Source organism: Dicentrarchus labrax, unplaced genomic scaffold (genome assembly GCF_905237075.1).
Source record: "Dicentrarchus labrax unplaced genomic scaffold, dlabrax2021, whole genome shotgun sequence".
NCBI classification, from domain to species: domain Eukaryota; kingdom Metazoa; phylum Chordata; class Actinopteri; family Moronidae; genus Dicentrarchus; species Dicentrarchus labrax.
In genome coordinates, this window is record NW_026136716.1 from 3,723,734 (window position 1) to 3,740,815 (window position 17,082).

Sequence of the window (17,082 nt, forward strand, 5' to 3'; positions counted from 1 at the left end):
TTATATTTTTTCCTTTATTAAAATGCAAAAGTTCTCCTCCACACAATGTTTTTCATCTTCCTACATCTCCCTTATCGATTCTGATTCTTTGTCGATAACACAACTCTGATATGGCTGTCGCAGAGGCAATGCCTTGTGCGTGTGAGGGCAGTTTGAATCCAGCTCGGGAATGGCAGACCCACTAACAAATTAAAACCACACTGTATATATATATCTATCTATATCTATATATAGATAGATATATATATATATGAGTAATCAAGGACCCACGGATTGATACAGGCCTGTATTTACCTGTATTTGATCCCCGTTATTATTGGCAGATTAACAGTGAAGATTGTGAAACCTATCAAATTCAACATTTTCTCGTTGGGTGAACATTCAGCCAATGAAATAATAGCAAAGTTAAATATTCACCATTTTTCCGGGGAGCCCCTGGACTGGAACCCCACTCAAGGTTGAGAACCACTGCTGGAGGGCTGGAGTGAGTTTTGACTCATGACTGTATTTTTAGTAAGTAACAGGTTCGATTAATCTGTTAATAATCTCTTGATAGGCTGAATAAATTCTGGCTTCAAACTCCGGTATGGAAGGGTTTGGGATTGGTTCAGACAGCAGAAGGCAGAGGGAGAAACTTTGCGTGATCAGTGGTGGAGGATGTAGTTTTGCAGCCTCACTTCAGTTGTTTGTCTTTTGTATTAAAAATGCAGCAGAGCAGACTAGACAAACTAAGCAGAATGGCTGTTAAAAATCAACAACAAGCCTCTACGATCCATTAAGTCGCTGTGTAAACAAATTCAGTAATGTGCTGATGGTCTGTGCAGTTTGCATAGAGAGCAGCACAAACACAGGCAGATGGGGAACATTATAGAATCATTTTTGTTTGTAGATTTACTGTGTGCTGTTTGTTTTCTCTTTTTAAATTTGCTTTTACTTTAGATTGTGACCATTTGGCTGATGTTTTGACAGTTAAGGAAAGAGCAGAGTAAACGTGAAGTCCATATTGGCATTGATATGAGCGAGCAGCAACAAGAAAGAAATGATAGTTTGTTGTTTGTTTGTCTTTTTAAAAGTGTTTTCAACCAGTTTTTATTAGATTTAACTTATCATGTAGTGCATTTGACTGCAGGTATCCATGTCTAAACAGCAAAATAAAACCAACACGTGAGCAACACTTGTGTGCTCGGCGACGGCGGACTCCGCCACCAACGCTGAAAACCACTATTGAACTTGAAAGAATATGAACTTCTCTTGCTTTTTATACAAGTTTTGGAGTAAAGGCACGTTTTGGTTTGCAAATCCGAGTGCAAACAGGGGATTTTCAAATGCGAGGGCAGAGTTTTGAGGGGAAAGCATTAAAAATCTGAACATGAAATCAATAAATCATGTTCTCAAACTAAAAGACCACACTCTTGAATACAGATAGAAAAAAAAACATAGACATTGCGTTGATGTTTGTGTGGTTTTCTTCTCAGAGGAGATTCTGCGTTCACACTTGGCTCACTGGTGGTCGCCTGACGGAGAGAAACTGGCGTTCCTCACCATCAACGACACCCTGGTACCCAACATGGTTCTGCCCCAGTTCACTGGCAACACCTACCCCAAAGGACTACAGTACCCATATCCTGTGGTAAATACGTACCTACTAATCCGCTTTAATTTCATACAACACTTATATTTAGTGGTTGAGTTTTCGTTGTGCTCTTTACACTGTTTATTATACTACTATAAGTGACCATGTTCGGGGCTGGATTAAGTGGTCTTTAACCCATTAGATACAGCAGATCAAACGTGGCAGCTTTATACTATTTTACCTTAAGCCCAAGAAATGTATCTGCTTTAGTCTATTTTAATATTTTCTGCCTCTTAAATGTGAAGATTTACTGCTGATTTACTTTTTTTTTTTCATTTTTAAGTCAGAAAAAAACAAACAAGCAATTTGAATTATAATGGATATTTTTCACTATTTCCTTTTTTTACTATCCTGCCCTACAAAATGTATTAAACACAGTCAGACCCAAGGATAATTAGATAATTAGAATATATCTCAAAAATACAGAATAAAACACCAGCAGCATGTAAAAAAGCAGCAGCAGAATACTAATAATTATTCAATAAATAAAATATAAGTAAGTGATTTCCTACATCTGAAATATTAAAGGGCTCCTTTACAAGATTAGGTTAAAATGCAGGACCTGTCTTTATCATCTCAGTTTATATTGTGCTTTAGAAGCACATATTCCCAAACAAATGGACCAAATTAACACAAGCTAATGAATGTACAATGATTATGTGGCCTTTAGGGGTCATTAAGGGACTGGAGCCCTGCTGCAGTTACCCACATTGCCTCTTCTGGCTCAGTCTTTTAGGTTTCACAGTGTCTTAAAATCATATAATTCTCAAAACAATTGAAGCAGATAAACTAACTTTACTAAATATAAAGCAGATTGAAGGTTTGAAGAAAATGGCATTAAAGCTGCAGTAGGTGCATTTTATAAAAATAACTTTCACTATATCCAGACAGCAGTATATGAGACTGATAATCTGTGAAAAAATCTGGTTCCTCCGGCCTATTCCAGTGCTCCTAATGGCATTTGCAAGAATCCACCTTGCCCAAATGGTTGATTGTTGAGTCAGTATTTGACGACCTGTGAATGAGACTCAACAATCAACTATAATATTAAATAACTAAATATGACAAAAAGTTTTTTTTATGAAAGTTACCTACTGCAGCTTTAAGTGAAGTGGCTTCAAACAACTCTTAATTACTTCTGCAGCATCTGAATGTATAAAATGTGCCAAAACTAAATGTGTACTGGAGGACTTGCTTCCTGAAATACCCTGAAGGTCATTTCAGCAACACACAGCAGAATGCAGAGTCGAGTTTATTCAGCGCGGTGCTGTGTGGATTATCAGCTTCACTAATGGATGGCAGGTCAGGACTTTCCTCTGTGGTTTCGAAGAGAAAACTAAACCATCCTCCTGCCACTGAGGAAGAAAACAGATGCTTTTCAGGAAACTTCTTTTATCTGCTCTATTATTAACGTTCCTGGAAGCAGGGGTGGACTCAGGCTGTTTGAGGGGCAGGGCCGGAAAAATAAAAAGGGCACCAGCTTTTTATTGTGTTTTGTCTGCTGGGAGGGAACCCTAGAGGGCACTTTATCACATTTTATCTACCATATGAGCATCCAAGAGGGCACTTTTCGAACATAAGGGCACCAGGGGGAGCAGTGTTTCTGTGTCCTGTTGAACATCTGCGCAGCTGTTTAAGTTGAAATCATGACACAAAAACCAGAAGAAGTAAGAGGGGAAGCACCTTGAGTGGTTTAGTTCTCGTCATGTATGTTTTAGTCCAACAATTTACACAGGTTGTGGCTTTTTAAAACTTTTTAAAGGGGTTCAACACTAAGACAAAAGATTATACACTACAAAATATTCTCATGAAAACCACTGAGGTCCTGTTTGTCCTCCTCGTTTTAAAAAAGTTCCACCATTCATACAAAGATGCTGAGAACACGATCCTCAAGCACACGAATCCGGGTCATGCCGGGCCAGTAGGTGGTTTGTTTTTTAGTTTTTATTATTTATGTCTTGTCCAAAAAACTTCTTTTTGGTTGCCCTCCGTCGCCGTAGAGATGGATGGAGTATGTGACCGATAATAATGATAATACACTTTATTTATAAAGCGCCTTTTCAGAAGAGTTACAAGGTGCTGTTACAGTGCAAACATTAGAAAGTGAAAACAGGAATAACAATATGAAAACTTTAAAGGTGAAACTGTCAATAACAGGCTCCGTCGCCTCTGGTTTTAAGCCTTTGGGGTTTGAGTCAGTGGACCTTGCAGTACAAACACAGCTCGATAATCCGCCTTTGTTGTTGTTGTTGTTGTTGTTGTTGTTGTTCTGTTGTGCACGGTGATTTTGGCTGAATGTATATCATATGTTACAATAACTGATAACTCTAATCTTCCACCTTCAGGCCGGTCAGACGAACCCTGCCGTCAGGTTGTCGGTGGTCAACCTGTTCGGAGCGACGCACACTCAGGAGCTGCAGCCTCCGGATCAGCTCAGGCTCAGGTGACACACACCCACACACACACATATAAATAAATATAGCAGTGGCACACACACACACACACACACACACACGCACACAGGCACACACAGGCACAAAATCCTCAGTCTGATTCTCCCCTGCAGGGATTTCTATGTCACCATGGTGAAGTGGATCAGTAATACTCACCTCGCAGTGCGGTGGCTCAACCGGCCCCAGAATGCTTCACTGCTGACGGTGTGTGACGCCACCATAGGACTGTGTCTTCAGGTGGGTGTCAGAGATTAGAATGAGATACTAGTAAGTAACTAAGTATATTAACTCAAGTACTGTACTACAGTTGAGGAATTGTAGGTAACGAATATTAAGCTACTTTCTACATCTGGTAAATACTTTTTACTCCACTACAGTTACTAGTTACTTGACTGTATTTGTACACAGTAAACCAAAATCCAATAGTATACAGTACAGTATATAACATGGACCCTGCTTTTAATTGAAGTTCTACAGTAATGTATTAAAGATATGACGTTTATAGGAAGTGTTCAAGGTAAAGTTTTACCCATCAACTGTCATGTGATTGTCTTTCTAAATCAGGTGATTGCATATAACTTATGTGTATGTATGTATCTCTCTCTGGAAAACAACTGTGTTTCTACAAACTGAATCTCTAACTCTTATGTATGACAACAACATACAAGACTAAATAACTGAATAACTTATATAGCACATGCTTTCTTCTCTCTAATTCAGAGACACGAGGACTCCTCAGACTCATGGCTCTCCAGACAGGTAAACCTGAATACATTTCTCATAACAGTATTCAGCAACAAAAACACTCTAGTTATATACTGTATTATCCTCAAAGCAAATATGTGTTGCATTATTGAGGAGGGATTGCAGCGGAAGTCATGCATGCATAAAGGACGTCACCTCTGAGGTCTGTGTTTGTCTCTGCAGGGACAGGAGCCGCTGTTCTCCAAGGACAGGAGCAGGTTTTTCCTCACTCTGCCCGTGAAACAAGGAGGTCAGGGAGATTTTCACCACATCACAATGTTCACCAGAAAGGTGACTCTTCTGCCTCTTTACCCTCCGCATCCCATCTCTTTTCTTTAGCTCTGATTGGTTTCCTCTCTGTGCAGGAAAAAGGTTATTTTAGCGTCTTGTGTTTTCAATCCTCCGAACCGATTTTCTTTCAGTTGCGAAGCGAGCAGGACGAAGTTCGACACTTGACGTCAGGAGACTGGGAGGTGACCAAACTCGTAGCTTATGATGAAAACAACCAGATCGTGTATGTACAAGTTTTGCTTCTCAGATCGAATAAAAAGCAAAAAGCACCTAAAATTAAATGGAAATTGATATAAAGATAGTAATGATTGTGTTACTTACTTCAACTACTTACTTATTTAGTTCATATTGTGTTGTACTTGTTGCAGCATCCATATGTTTTGTAGTTTCTGTCTTATTAAAACGTTTCTGCACCATTACTACAAATTCAGCTCCATTCTGTAGAAGAAAAGAAGCAGACGACGGTTCTATGTTTGAAAACATCTATTGTCTGACACGCTTAGTGAGCCGCAGGGTTCACGATTGTATAAATCTGTATTTATGGTCGGTCAACCATAATGTGCTCTGACTTGTGCAGGCAGATCTATAATGGATCCATGACCTTGTCCTACTTTAGCTGCTCTGCTTTCCTCCACACAGATACTTTCTGAGCACAGAGGACTCAGCCCAACAGAGACATCTATACAGGTAAAATATCTCTGCTGCTCAATAAATGTTTGTTTTTTTCACAGTTTTTCTAACGTTTATGTCATTTTCCAGCATTATGTGTGACGCACGTTGTTCAGTAAACATGTTGTCTCCTTTCATTCACAGTGTGTCCACACTCGGCCTGTTTCCACGGCGATGCCTCACCTGTGGTCTGAAGGAGGAGTGTTCGTTCTTTGACGCCGACGTCGGCCCCGATGCACGGCACGCCATCCTGCACTGTAAAGGTCAGAGACAGTCAAAGAAATTGATGTAATGTGAGGTTTACTACATTAAAATCAATCTAGCAAATTATTTATGATAATAAGAAATATACAGTAGATTAAATTACTTGCAACAAAATGCAGTTGGAGTGGCTTCAACTGGAAAATGAAAGTTACTTATCAATCAATCAGTCAAACTTTATTGGTATAGCATCTTTCATACAGTTCAAAGTGCTTAACAAACGATTCACAGACAATAATAAGACAGAATGGAGCTCAATAAGGTAGATTTAATAACAGAATATAATGATAAAATGACAATAAAATAAAGTACAATTAAATTTTACTGGTATAACGATAGTATTTAATAAAAGCTGTACTAAACACTAAATAAAATAAGCCTCTTAACCACCTCTGAAAAGTCAGCAATTTAGCTTTAAATATAAAATTCATGAAAACAATATTTTTTCCCATCGCAGGTCCTGGAGTTCCAGCTGTGCTGCTTCTTTGTTTTGATGACGTGGACTGTGAGTAGTCGCTACTATTTTTTGTGTTTCTGTGTTATGTTTGTGTGGGCGGACAGATGTTCCCTGAAATGGAAAATAGTTTGCAGCGATTAAGCATCATCATCTCATTCGTGTGAAAACACCAGCAGCTGTTGGGATTTGACGCCGTGCCAAACTTCACTGGCAATTAGTACATTTCAAGATGTTTGTGCTTCACACTTCAAATGGCCACTATTCATCTCCACAATTGGGTTGTTTTTTTTAAGATGGCTAATAGTCAGGTTATAAAGGGAAGTGATGCACAACGATACTCAGCTGCAAAGGGAACTTCAGACATTGAAAAGTGTGTTATTTCTTCATGGTACATGTGCAGTATAGGAAGCCTGCCTACTATGTGGATTAGTGGTTATAAAATAAAAATGCATTCCTATAGATAAAGTGCTGAATATTTTATATGAGCTCTTCTTTATGTCTGCATGACCTGTTCACCTTTACTTCTATACCGAGAGGAAACGTGACTATATGAGAAGAAATCTCTTTAGATACTTTGCTGATAAAGTATAAAGGATACATACAGGACAACTGGGAATTAAAGGTACAGCTCAACGCTCAATGCTCACAGTGCCCGTGTTTTAGTCTGCATGTGTATTTACAGCAGAGAGAGTATAGAGTATGGAGTAAATATAAAAGAAATCCTTCAGTAGATCTTTAAAGATTGTCTTTTTGACCTTTTTTTGGTGAAAAATCCAGTTCAACTTCAATACTATTGTATATAATAATAATAATATAATGTAATATCTTTTTTTTTATCTGGTTTAGCGGCGGTTCTTTGGTTTTAAACCTTTTTCCTTTAGGGACCTTTCTGTCACTAAGTAAAATAATATTTTATGGATAATAACAATACACAACAACTAATAAACTGCACAATTAACAACAGTTTGCAAGTTTGTGCAAAACGAGCAATTTGGATGAATTTGAACTTTTCCTCAGCTGTGGCTCAGGTGGTAGAGCTCGTCGTTCACTAATTCGATCCCCAGCTCCTCCCGCTGCACGTCAAAGTGTCCTTGAGCAAGATACTGATCCCCAATCTGCTCCTGATGCTGTGCATTGGTGCATTAATGAGTTAGGTTTGTGATAAGCCTTTGCCATCAGTGTGTGAAGGGGTTAATGTGGCATGTAAAAACACTTTGAGTGGTCGGAAGACTAGAAAGGTGCTATTTAAGTACAGTCCATTTACCTTGTATTGCAGGATGAGGCTGTTGAGCAGAGAGTGGAGGCCAATATGAGATGTCTTTATATATATATATATATATATATATATATATATATATTTTTGTGGGCTTCTTGCCTTTATTTGACAGCATCATTTAGTTCACAGAAATGAAATTAAGGGGAGGAAAACTTTTCTCTGGGGCTAAAGTGTTCCCTGTATTAGAGTCCTCACAACTCTATGGAGTTAATTAGACTAATAACCAATCAATAACACATAAAATAGTAGTAAGAGCCCTTGAAACCCACCAAACCAATTAAAATGACAGTATTTAGGTAAATGCCTGTGTACAGATCTTTAACGAAAAGACTCCTGTATGTGTCGTCTACTTAAGGTACTGCTTGATCTTTCTGTTTAATTTGAAATAAATAGATACGAGCTCATTCTACTCTGATAAACATGATTTCTCATTTCACAGCGTATTTCATCCTGGAGAACAACCTCCCTCTGCGGTCTGCGCTGGAGACTAAAAAGACGATCCAGACGGAAATACGGATGATTACTAATGACAACTTTGGTACAAATTATCTGTACTTAACAGCTCTCTCTCTCTCTCTGTGTGTGTGTGTGTGTGTGTGTATTTGTGTGTATTGATTTGCACACATGACACGTCTTCATGAGATAATTGAGCTATTTATGAATGGCAGGAGTGTTCTTCCTGTTTGTGTGTCCTCTGGTTCCCCCTCCTTCAGCTATAATGCTTCTGTCTCCTCCTCACAGAGCTGCCTCTGAAGCTCATCTATCCTCCTGACTTCTCTGAGTCTTACCTCTACGGCCTCCTCCTTATTGTGTAAGCTACTTTATTCCAGTTACATTTGTATGTTTTGAGCTTCAAAGAACAGTGAGGACAGCTTCCCTGAGGACAGGCTATCAAATACATTTGACAAATACAGGCTTAATAAAAAGGGATGTTAGAGAACAAAGTGTAAATTTAGCTACAGTTTTAATGTCCTAGAATCATTTTTGTATGTACAAGAAAGTGATAAAAGTGCTTCTCAAGCTCAAGTTAAAACTGTTATTATATAGAAAACAGCATATTAGCATCATAGCATTTTATATTGCCTTACATGTTTAAATTAGCAGTGCTGCTACATATTAACAGCATGCATTTAATTCGCTAGAAGCACTAGTAACATATTACTGTCACTAAACTAACCTCAAAATTGTACTTTAAAGGTCCAGTGTGTAGATGCAGATTGCAACTCACTCGCTTCACCCTCCCTTTCCAAATGCGAGACTTGTATTAAGCTGCATACTGACGTCACAAATCATGCTGGTAGCCCCTCGAAGAAACACTGATTTGTGACTTGAGGAGGGAATTAAATTAAGTTAACAAGCATAAATACAGTAAGAAATAAAACACTGTGTATGTGGCGGTTCTGTCCTCACAGCGGCAGTTCTCCGGGCGACCAGGCTGTGACGGAAGAGTTCAGGCCGGACTGGGAATGGGTGCTGGCGGGATCGGAGCAGATCATCGTAGCGCGACTCGACGGCAGAGGTTCGGGGTTCAGAGGTCAAAGGTACATAGAAAACCCCAAACACTCCAGAGCTTCTAGTCGCATCTACTGATCTCTGACCCTTTGTGTTTATCTCCGTCTCTTCACAGGGTTTTACAGCAGGTCCATCAGGGGCTCGGCACGGTGGACGCAGAGGACCAGATAGCAGCTCTGGAGTGCGTAACACATTTTGTCCAGTCTGGGTGCATAATTTTAAGTTCGGTACTGTGTCCGTATCTATTTCTATTCATGTGGAAAAGCTTTGAAGGTGCTTTTCTTTGAGGAAAGATTTTAAAATGTCAGAGACGCCTTTTCTCAAATAGTCTGAAGGAGGGTTTCAGTAATGCAGCAGGCAGCAACATCCTGTGTTTGAGCTGAACTCATCATAAATGGATAAAAGAAACCAGGTCCAGTGTGTTGGATTTAGTGGTACCAAGCGGTGTAGTTGCTGATTGCAACTCCCTCGCTTTATCCTCAGCCTTCATCTTTCTTTTATATGATTTTTTTTTGCGTTTTTATCTATATTTAATCTGGAAAGCACTTTGTTAGCATTTAACTCAGCTGTGCTTAAAATTTGGAAAATGCTGTATTATTATGTTGTCTTTTTTTATCTGTACTTTTTATGGTTTTCTCATTTACTTTCCTCTCTCATATGATCAGTGGGAGCAGCACAGCGGTAATGTCGGTATCACCCTGTGGCTGTGACCTTTGCCCTCCTTACTGTTGGTCACTTAATAGTCTGTGAATTGAAACCTCTCAGTCACTTTGCATCAGAGCTTCAGCTGAGCGTGTGAAATTCTATGTAAAAGTATTATTTGTGACGCTTTCAGATGCAGAAGTCCTCTTGTTATTTGGTTGTTTCCTCTGTGTGCCTCAGGTACCTGACGAAGCTGCCGTTCGTTGATCGCACTCGAGTCGGGGTCTTCGGAGAGGTTTGTCTGTCTTACTGTAAATGAAACAAAGCTGATTCATCTTTTTCGGCTGTGTGGTTGAAATACTCAGTGAGGCTCACTTAAGTTGTGATAACTCGTTAACGTACAAGAGATCATTTATGAGGACACTCATAGGACATAGGAACTTTAAAAAGTGCAAAAAAACCCTAAAATGTAGGAATATTCATTATTTTTTGGATTATTAATGATAAAACACAAATAAATATGCATTATTGTGCATCCAGGTGGTCTTTGGAGTCTTTGAGAATTCTGAAAATATTATATTTATTATTCAGAAAAATGAATACTTGGTATAGTGACTTCAATTTGACTTCAGATAACACATGAGGGTTACAAACTGGAGCTAATGGTAGCTGTACTATCGTCTGCAGCCGGTTGGATTAATCAGTTCCCACAGCCTCACTCATTAGTCGACAAATTGAACTCGTATTATATGAAAAAGGACTATTGAAGCAGTGATCACAAATGTGGATAATGTGCTTACATGTCCCAGTGTCCCAGTTTTTTTCTCCAGCTTAGTGTTTCACTCCATACTCCAATCAGGGGAGTTTCCAGATGTTGGGTAGGCCTGGCCACCCCTAATGCCACCCCATTGTCCTTACCTCTTCCACTTACAGAGGTTGGAGCGGGCTCTGTTTTTTAAAGCTAGGGTGAAGTTTGTGTCATACCAATTAGATCCCCTAATGCATCCATTGGGATCAGCCATGATGTGCCAGCATGTTGGGAAGGGGGCTCAATAACGCTCCTAAATTAGGGTAAAGAAACTGGTAGAGAAACTGCATGGCCATTTTTAAAGGATCCCTTTGACATGGTATACATTTTAGCCTATATTTCTGCAGACTGGGATCCATATACAGTGTTGAGTTGCATAAATTGGGAATGACTGGAAAGCTGGGACATATACTTCATCCACTGAATAAGTCAGTACCTCACTTGTGTCCCCCCCAGCTAATAAAGTCTGGAAACATCCAGTAACTTAGATATTAGAGTGTAAACACACTTCATGTTTTCAGCTGTAAAGGAGGCATACAGTATGTAATTAATCTGCCAACACCTTTTATAAATAAAGTGTTTTTCTACTGACTCTGAAGGTGCTAAAACCATTTTCTTTATAGGTTAAAGGTTCATAGAAAATACTAGCAGAATACTGAACAAACACCTGCATGACAAATATTGTACGTGCAAGTTCTTAATTCATTTCTGTCCTTTTTTTCTGCTTTGCTATCCTCTAAATCCGAGCGTATTTTCCTCCATCAGGACTACGGAGGCTACCTCACCCTGATTATGCTGAAGTCGACAGAGAAGCTGATCAGATGTGCTGCGGCTCAGGCTCCTATCGTTGACTGGTCCATGTACGGTGAGCAAAGAGTTAAATCACTTCATATGTTCCCTCTCCTTCAATGCACTCTGCAGGGATGTGACGATATTTATTACTTCTGCCTCTGCTCCGCCGCCAACTCTCGTCATTTCTTCATCCAGGACGTCTTTATCCTACGTGGTGTATTGTCTGGGTAATGTGACTTTAATTATCCTCAGGTTCTGCTTCCGGGAATTCGGTCTTATTAAATTTTAGGATGAAAAGCTTCCTTCATTTCTCGGAGCGTCGCCTGAGTATTAGAGCTACTGTACAGCCGAGGAGATACAGCTGTATGTGATTATAGTTTAATAGACTGAAGAGTGTCTGTAAATCTTCTGGTTCCTGTGTTTCTAATAAGTGCAGGCAGAGCAGAGGAAGGAGTTTTAAACACACTGTGCATATGGGTTTCTCTTATCTTACTGTAACACATGTCGAATCTCTGTTAAAGATCCTAAACCAACATACTAACATCTTTTCTTTGTGCTTCCAGCCTCCGCGTTCTCGGAGAGATACCTCGGCTCACCTTCAACCGAGGAGAGCAAATACCAAGTGAGCTGCTTTTACCAGTCGTCCATCTGTTGCTGGGCTTGTTTTTATTTATCTTTATGTCTCTAATCGCATCTTTTCCAGCAGCTGGATGTATAAATCTGTAATAAAACCCCTAATTGAAAAAAATCAACCAGAAATATTACACAAATAACTTAATATCCCACAACAAATCTGTTCATTACCCGTCTCTCTGTTTCCTCCTGCCCTTGTCTCACCACTCGGGGCTAACTACTCTGTTACAAGGTTTAATAACATTATAAATACATATAAAGAGATATTAAGTTGAATAAAGTTTGAAAACTTTTTAGAAGCACGCAGTTTTTGAGCCCCCAGGATTCATGGCTCTCAGTCCTCTGCCACATATTTTCATCTCATCCTAATTAAGCCTTTAAACTAATTAACTTTAATCCAATCAATGTATCTGCGACAGTGTAAGGACTATTATGAGAAGCCTTGGAATAACAGTTGAATTATGTCTATTAATTTAGCCTTTTGAGTCATTAATTTACTAATTTAAATGTAGCAGTTGAACGTAACCAAGTACATTTACTCTTTAACCATTACATTACATTGGGAAATATTGTACTTTTTTATCCACTGCATTTATTTGACAGCTTTACTTATGAGTTACAGTACTATTCTACCAATCTACGTAGTACTGAAGTATCTAAAACTGTCTCTAAAATATAAAATGTTCTTTATTTGTTAGTGATAAAAACCGAGTAATATAGTATTCTATAATCATATAACATTCTGCCTAATAATTGATACATTAAGTACATTTTGCTGATATTGCTGCTGTACTTGAATAACACTGAATGTTATGAAACTAAATTTAAATAAATGTAATACTGATGCATGGAAACACAACCGTTTTTGTCCACAGGGGGCGCCAGAATCAACACAAAATGAAAGTTCATTGTTGCTGCTTTAAGTAACGTTTTAAATTCAGGTATTTTACTTGTAATGGAGTATTTTTAGACAACAGTATTTCTGGTTTTACCACTGAGGAACATCAGAGGGGTACGATTATAATCTGATCCACCATAGTTAATAACGCGTTAAAAAGTGGAAATTAATTAATAATTTAATGCTCTGTTGTGGTCACATTTGGGTTCAATGAAAAAATATATAATAATTAAAGAGTTTTTTAATTTCTATTTCCACATTTAGATATTTCTATTAGTTATAATATGCCAAAAATAATGTTTTTGAGTGAAAATAACCTTATTTGGGGGCTTTTCCAAGCAAATATATGTGATTATGTGTGATTAAATCAGCATATATCGTGCCTCTAGATCTGCTCCTGGCTGTCAGACAAATATAGGAGAGTAAAAAGTACAATTTAGCTCTGACATGTAGAGGAGTAAAAAGGAAACACCTCAAATGTGTATTTAAGTAAGTGCTCCTCAGGTTTATCTTGTGACCTTGTGGAGGTGACCCAACCCACATGTTGGGAACCGCTGCCTTAGAGAAAACATCAGAGAAACTACTCTGCTCTGTATGTTTGGTCTTGAGGCAACATAATTATTAGAAAATCGATTTCTAAAATCAATTTTACTTGCACTGACTTTAATGGAGCCACAACTAAGAGGCTGCAAGTGTACGTCTTAAATATTAAAAACAGATTCTCCCTTACTCCGGAAAAAGATTCCTTAAAAAATAATGTTGAGTAGTGCTCACACAGCTTTGTACAGCAGGCCCCACACAACGTTGGTTCCCTTCACAAACAAAACAGTCCCCGTCTGTTTAAAATTAAAAATTAAAAAACGTGGCCACAAGCTTTTGAGGCGAAGAGGGGGAAAATAACACACAAACATTAGAGAAATAGGAGAATGCCAGAGGTGTAGGCTGAAAAAGAAATTACACAATTGTCCTCTAAGTGAAGGTTGCAGTCAAAGTGTGTTTTTCCTCCTAAGTGGGTTGCCTTTAACTGGGCCAGAGCACGCTATTTTTGTGACTCTCGCAGCGGGAGGTGGGGGTCTGCTTTAAACGACGGCGAAAGAAGGAGGGAGAATGTGGCACAATGTGATCAGACAATAATCAGAGGGACATAATCACTCACACTGTCCTCTGAGACTGAAAGGGAAGCAAATGGGCAAATAAAACGTCCGGTTGTTGATGTGCGCTGACTGACGAGTCGGGAAGTCTTCCTGTTTTAATCCCCAGCTGGGAAAAAAAACTAAATGATGAGATTGAGATATTGAGATATCCTCGAATATAGCAGCCACCAACCACGCTCCCCTGAGCAATACGACTAAATGCAATCAGAAAATACTATTAAAGATATTTTTTCTCTGCAAAGGTTCATTTATTTAAGCTGCGTCGCATTATAAAAGCCAAGTTGCTTTCAAAATATCCCTTTGTGATTCAAAAAACAGAGCTTTAGAGGTGCTGGTAGGTGCATTTTGTTACCTGTGGACAGAGCTAGGCTATCTGTTTCCCCCTGTTTCCAGTCTTAATGCTGAGCTAAGCCTCATACAGACACGAGAACGGTGTCAACCTCCTCATCTAACTCACTGCAAGAAACATAATGAATGTTGAACTATTCCTTTTGAGAGTTTTTACACATAAAACATGTGATAGGGTTATAAAAATACAATGTATTGATAAGGAATTTGTGTTTCCAGGCGTCCAAAGTCCTGCTCAACATGAAAAGTCTGCAGGGAGGAACTCTGTTTCTGGCTCACGGCACTGCTGACGGTACGCACGTTTCCTCTCTTCCTTCCCTTCATAAGCTTTTATTGCAAACCAACATATAAGACTTCATTTTCACAGAAAGCTGTAATGTGTGTTATTACGGGAAGTCTTTTCAGGTCGTCTTTTGAAACGAGAAATGAATTAACCCCCGTTGACCCGTATTTGCATGTCTTGTTTTTTCTCCACAGCAAACGTTCACTTTCAGCACTCGGCAGAGCTCATCAAACACTTAATAAAGATCGGAGCCAATTACACTATGCAGGTAGGCAAAATATTTTTAATAGAATTTAAACTGGAGACAAAATAAACAACATATTGGCTTCTGCAACACTATTATATATGAGATATATAAATAAGCTGGGAGTTGGTGAGCTTTAAGAGCTTATTATATTATACAGAAACAATGACTGGAAAATGTTTGTCCCACTCAGAAATGAAGAATTAATCTCTAATGTTTGAGCATTTTGTAGCTCAGACTACAATCTGTTTAAAAGCAGTATATGAAATGTCTCTGTTTAGCTGATTTTCAGACTTGTCTCTGATCTCGGATCAATTTGCTTCTGTCCTCGGCTCAAAAACACACGCTTATCAAACCAAAAAAAGTAATAAATAAATAAGTTAGATGTCTTTGTGACAGAAAAGTTGACATTTAGAGACTTTCCTCGTGACGGGAACAAAGAAATCCAACATAAATCTCCACTCGGGGTCCGCTTCACTTGCTTGTTTTTGAGCTTTCGACCGTATCACATGGCCTTCCTCTGCAAGTAAAGTGCCCTCAGTCCTAGAACTGTAGTTACTTAGACATTTTGTAACTTGAATGTCAACAGCTAAATGACAATTGAGCAAACCTCACACGCTGATGAAGACAAGAACAAGTAAGTAAGTGGACCTTGAGTGGAGTTACGGCCAAATATAAACTCAATATGGGAATCCTCCATATTTCCAGCTGCTTTGCTTTGTCTGACCTTGTGTGTTTCTGTATCTTCTTTACTCGTGCATCCCTCGTGTTTTTTGGGACAGATCTACCCGGACGAGGGACACTTCCTGTCGAGGCGCAGCCGGATTCAGCTGACTCACTCCCTAATTGGTTATTTCAGAGGATGTCTGCTTGACACGTCGTCATTACTCGACCAACAACAACGGGACGACGAGTGAGAGAGGGAACGTGGTCATAGCTGGACCGTGTTGTTGCCCCTGGTAGAATGAGTGTGTGTGTGTGTGTGTGTGTTTTTATATGTAGCACAACGTTTGATGGACAAAACAAGCTTCTTCTCAACACATCAGATATAGTTTCTATGGCTCATCGCCTCAGTAGAACGATGCTCCTACAGTCAGCACTGTTGATGCAGTGTTCACCTGTAGAACGGAGAAAATGCAAAGCAAAATGTGGAGGAGGAGGAGGAGGAAGAGGAGGAGGTGTCTTTGATAACCATGCACAGTCTCCGTTACATGATGGTGAAATTAGCACAAATCCTGCAACACAGGGTTAAAAAACTGTATTTCTCTACAGCATTTAATAAGCAACAATCGTGAAGTTCGGACAAAAACAAAATATCTCAATTATCAATCAGTTCAGCTTTATTTGTACAACACCTTTCATGGTTTATCTTTATACAGTTACATATACAGCGCTGCTTGAAAGTATGTGAACCTCCTGAGCATTTTTCTATCGTTTTACCATTATAAACATTTTGTTGTCAACTTTCGTAGGGGCAAAAGTCTGCGAACCCGGAGCTGCGTTGCTTAAAACAAGCAGGTTAACACAATCAGCTGGTTCAGAACTGATGACATTGGGCAGCACTGATCGGAACCGATCAATAGCAGGTCAGTTTAGTCTAATGACTATAATGAACCCATAGAGACATGCTGGGAGTAGAGCTGCACAGTTAATCACAGTCAGTGTAATATCCAACAGCAGCTGCATTAGTTACAGATGCAATGTGACAAACAGCTTTATAATGAAGGACTGTAGAGCTGCACACACTAATCGTGAATCATATCGCAATATCTGCTGAAATAGTTGTGACCATATCGTGCAGCGCTAGCCGTGTATACTGTACATATCAGAGGAGGTCTGGGGAGAGCTTTACTCTATGAGGAAGACTCCCGGTTCACAAACCTTCGAGCAGCACTGTAGAACTTCTGAGGATGGACAACAAGGAGAATACATAAGGGAGGGAAGGGATGAGCAAATAAAGACGAACCATCATCAGATTCAAATG

At 39.2% G+C, this 17,082-nt stretch overlaps 1 protein-coding gene across 1 annotated transcript in view; it reads left to right on the forward strand.

Annotated features, from left to right (window-relative positions):
- LOC127378929 (inactive dipeptidyl peptidase 10-like) overlaps positions 1-16,638 on the forward strand; it is a 60,775-nt gene extending 44,137 nt beyond the window's left edge. Inside the window, exons 9-27 of the mRNA XM_051428310.1 lie at positions 1,476-1,630; positions 3,979-4,076; positions 4,200-4,323; positions 4,807-4,845; positions 5,014-5,121; positions 5,253-5,344; positions 5,761-5,808; positions 5,935-6,053; positions 6,509-6,556; positions 8,224-8,322; positions 8,526-8,595; positions 9,197-9,325; positions 9,412-9,477; positions 10,179-10,233; positions 11,512-11,611; positions 12,102-12,160; positions 14,791-14,863; positions 15,049-15,122; positions 15,881-16,638. Of these exons, the coding sequence (XP_051284270.1) occupies positions 1,476-1,630; positions 3,979-4,076; positions 4,200-4,323; positions 4,807-4,845; positions 5,014-5,121; positions 5,253-5,344; positions 5,761-5,808; positions 5,935-6,053; positions 6,509-6,556; positions 8,224-8,322; positions 8,526-8,595; positions 9,197-9,325; positions 9,412-9,477; positions 10,179-10,233; positions 11,512-11,611; positions 12,102-12,160; positions 14,791-14,863; positions 15,049-15,122; positions 15,881-16,015 (1,691 nt within the window). The 3' untranslated portion in view covers positions 16,016-16,638. The remainder of the gene's footprint in view (positions 1-1,475; positions 1,631-3,978; positions 4,077-4,199; positions 4,324-4,806; positions 4,846-5,013; positions 5,122-5,252; positions 5,345-5,760; positions 5,809-5,934; positions 6,054-6,508; positions 6,557-8,223; positions 8,323-8,525; positions 8,596-9,196; positions 9,326-9,411; positions 9,478-10,178; positions 10,234-11,511; positions 11,612-12,101; positions 12,161-14,790; positions 14,864-15,048; positions 15,123-15,880) is intronic.
- Positions 16,639-17,082: the final 444 nt, after the last annotated feature.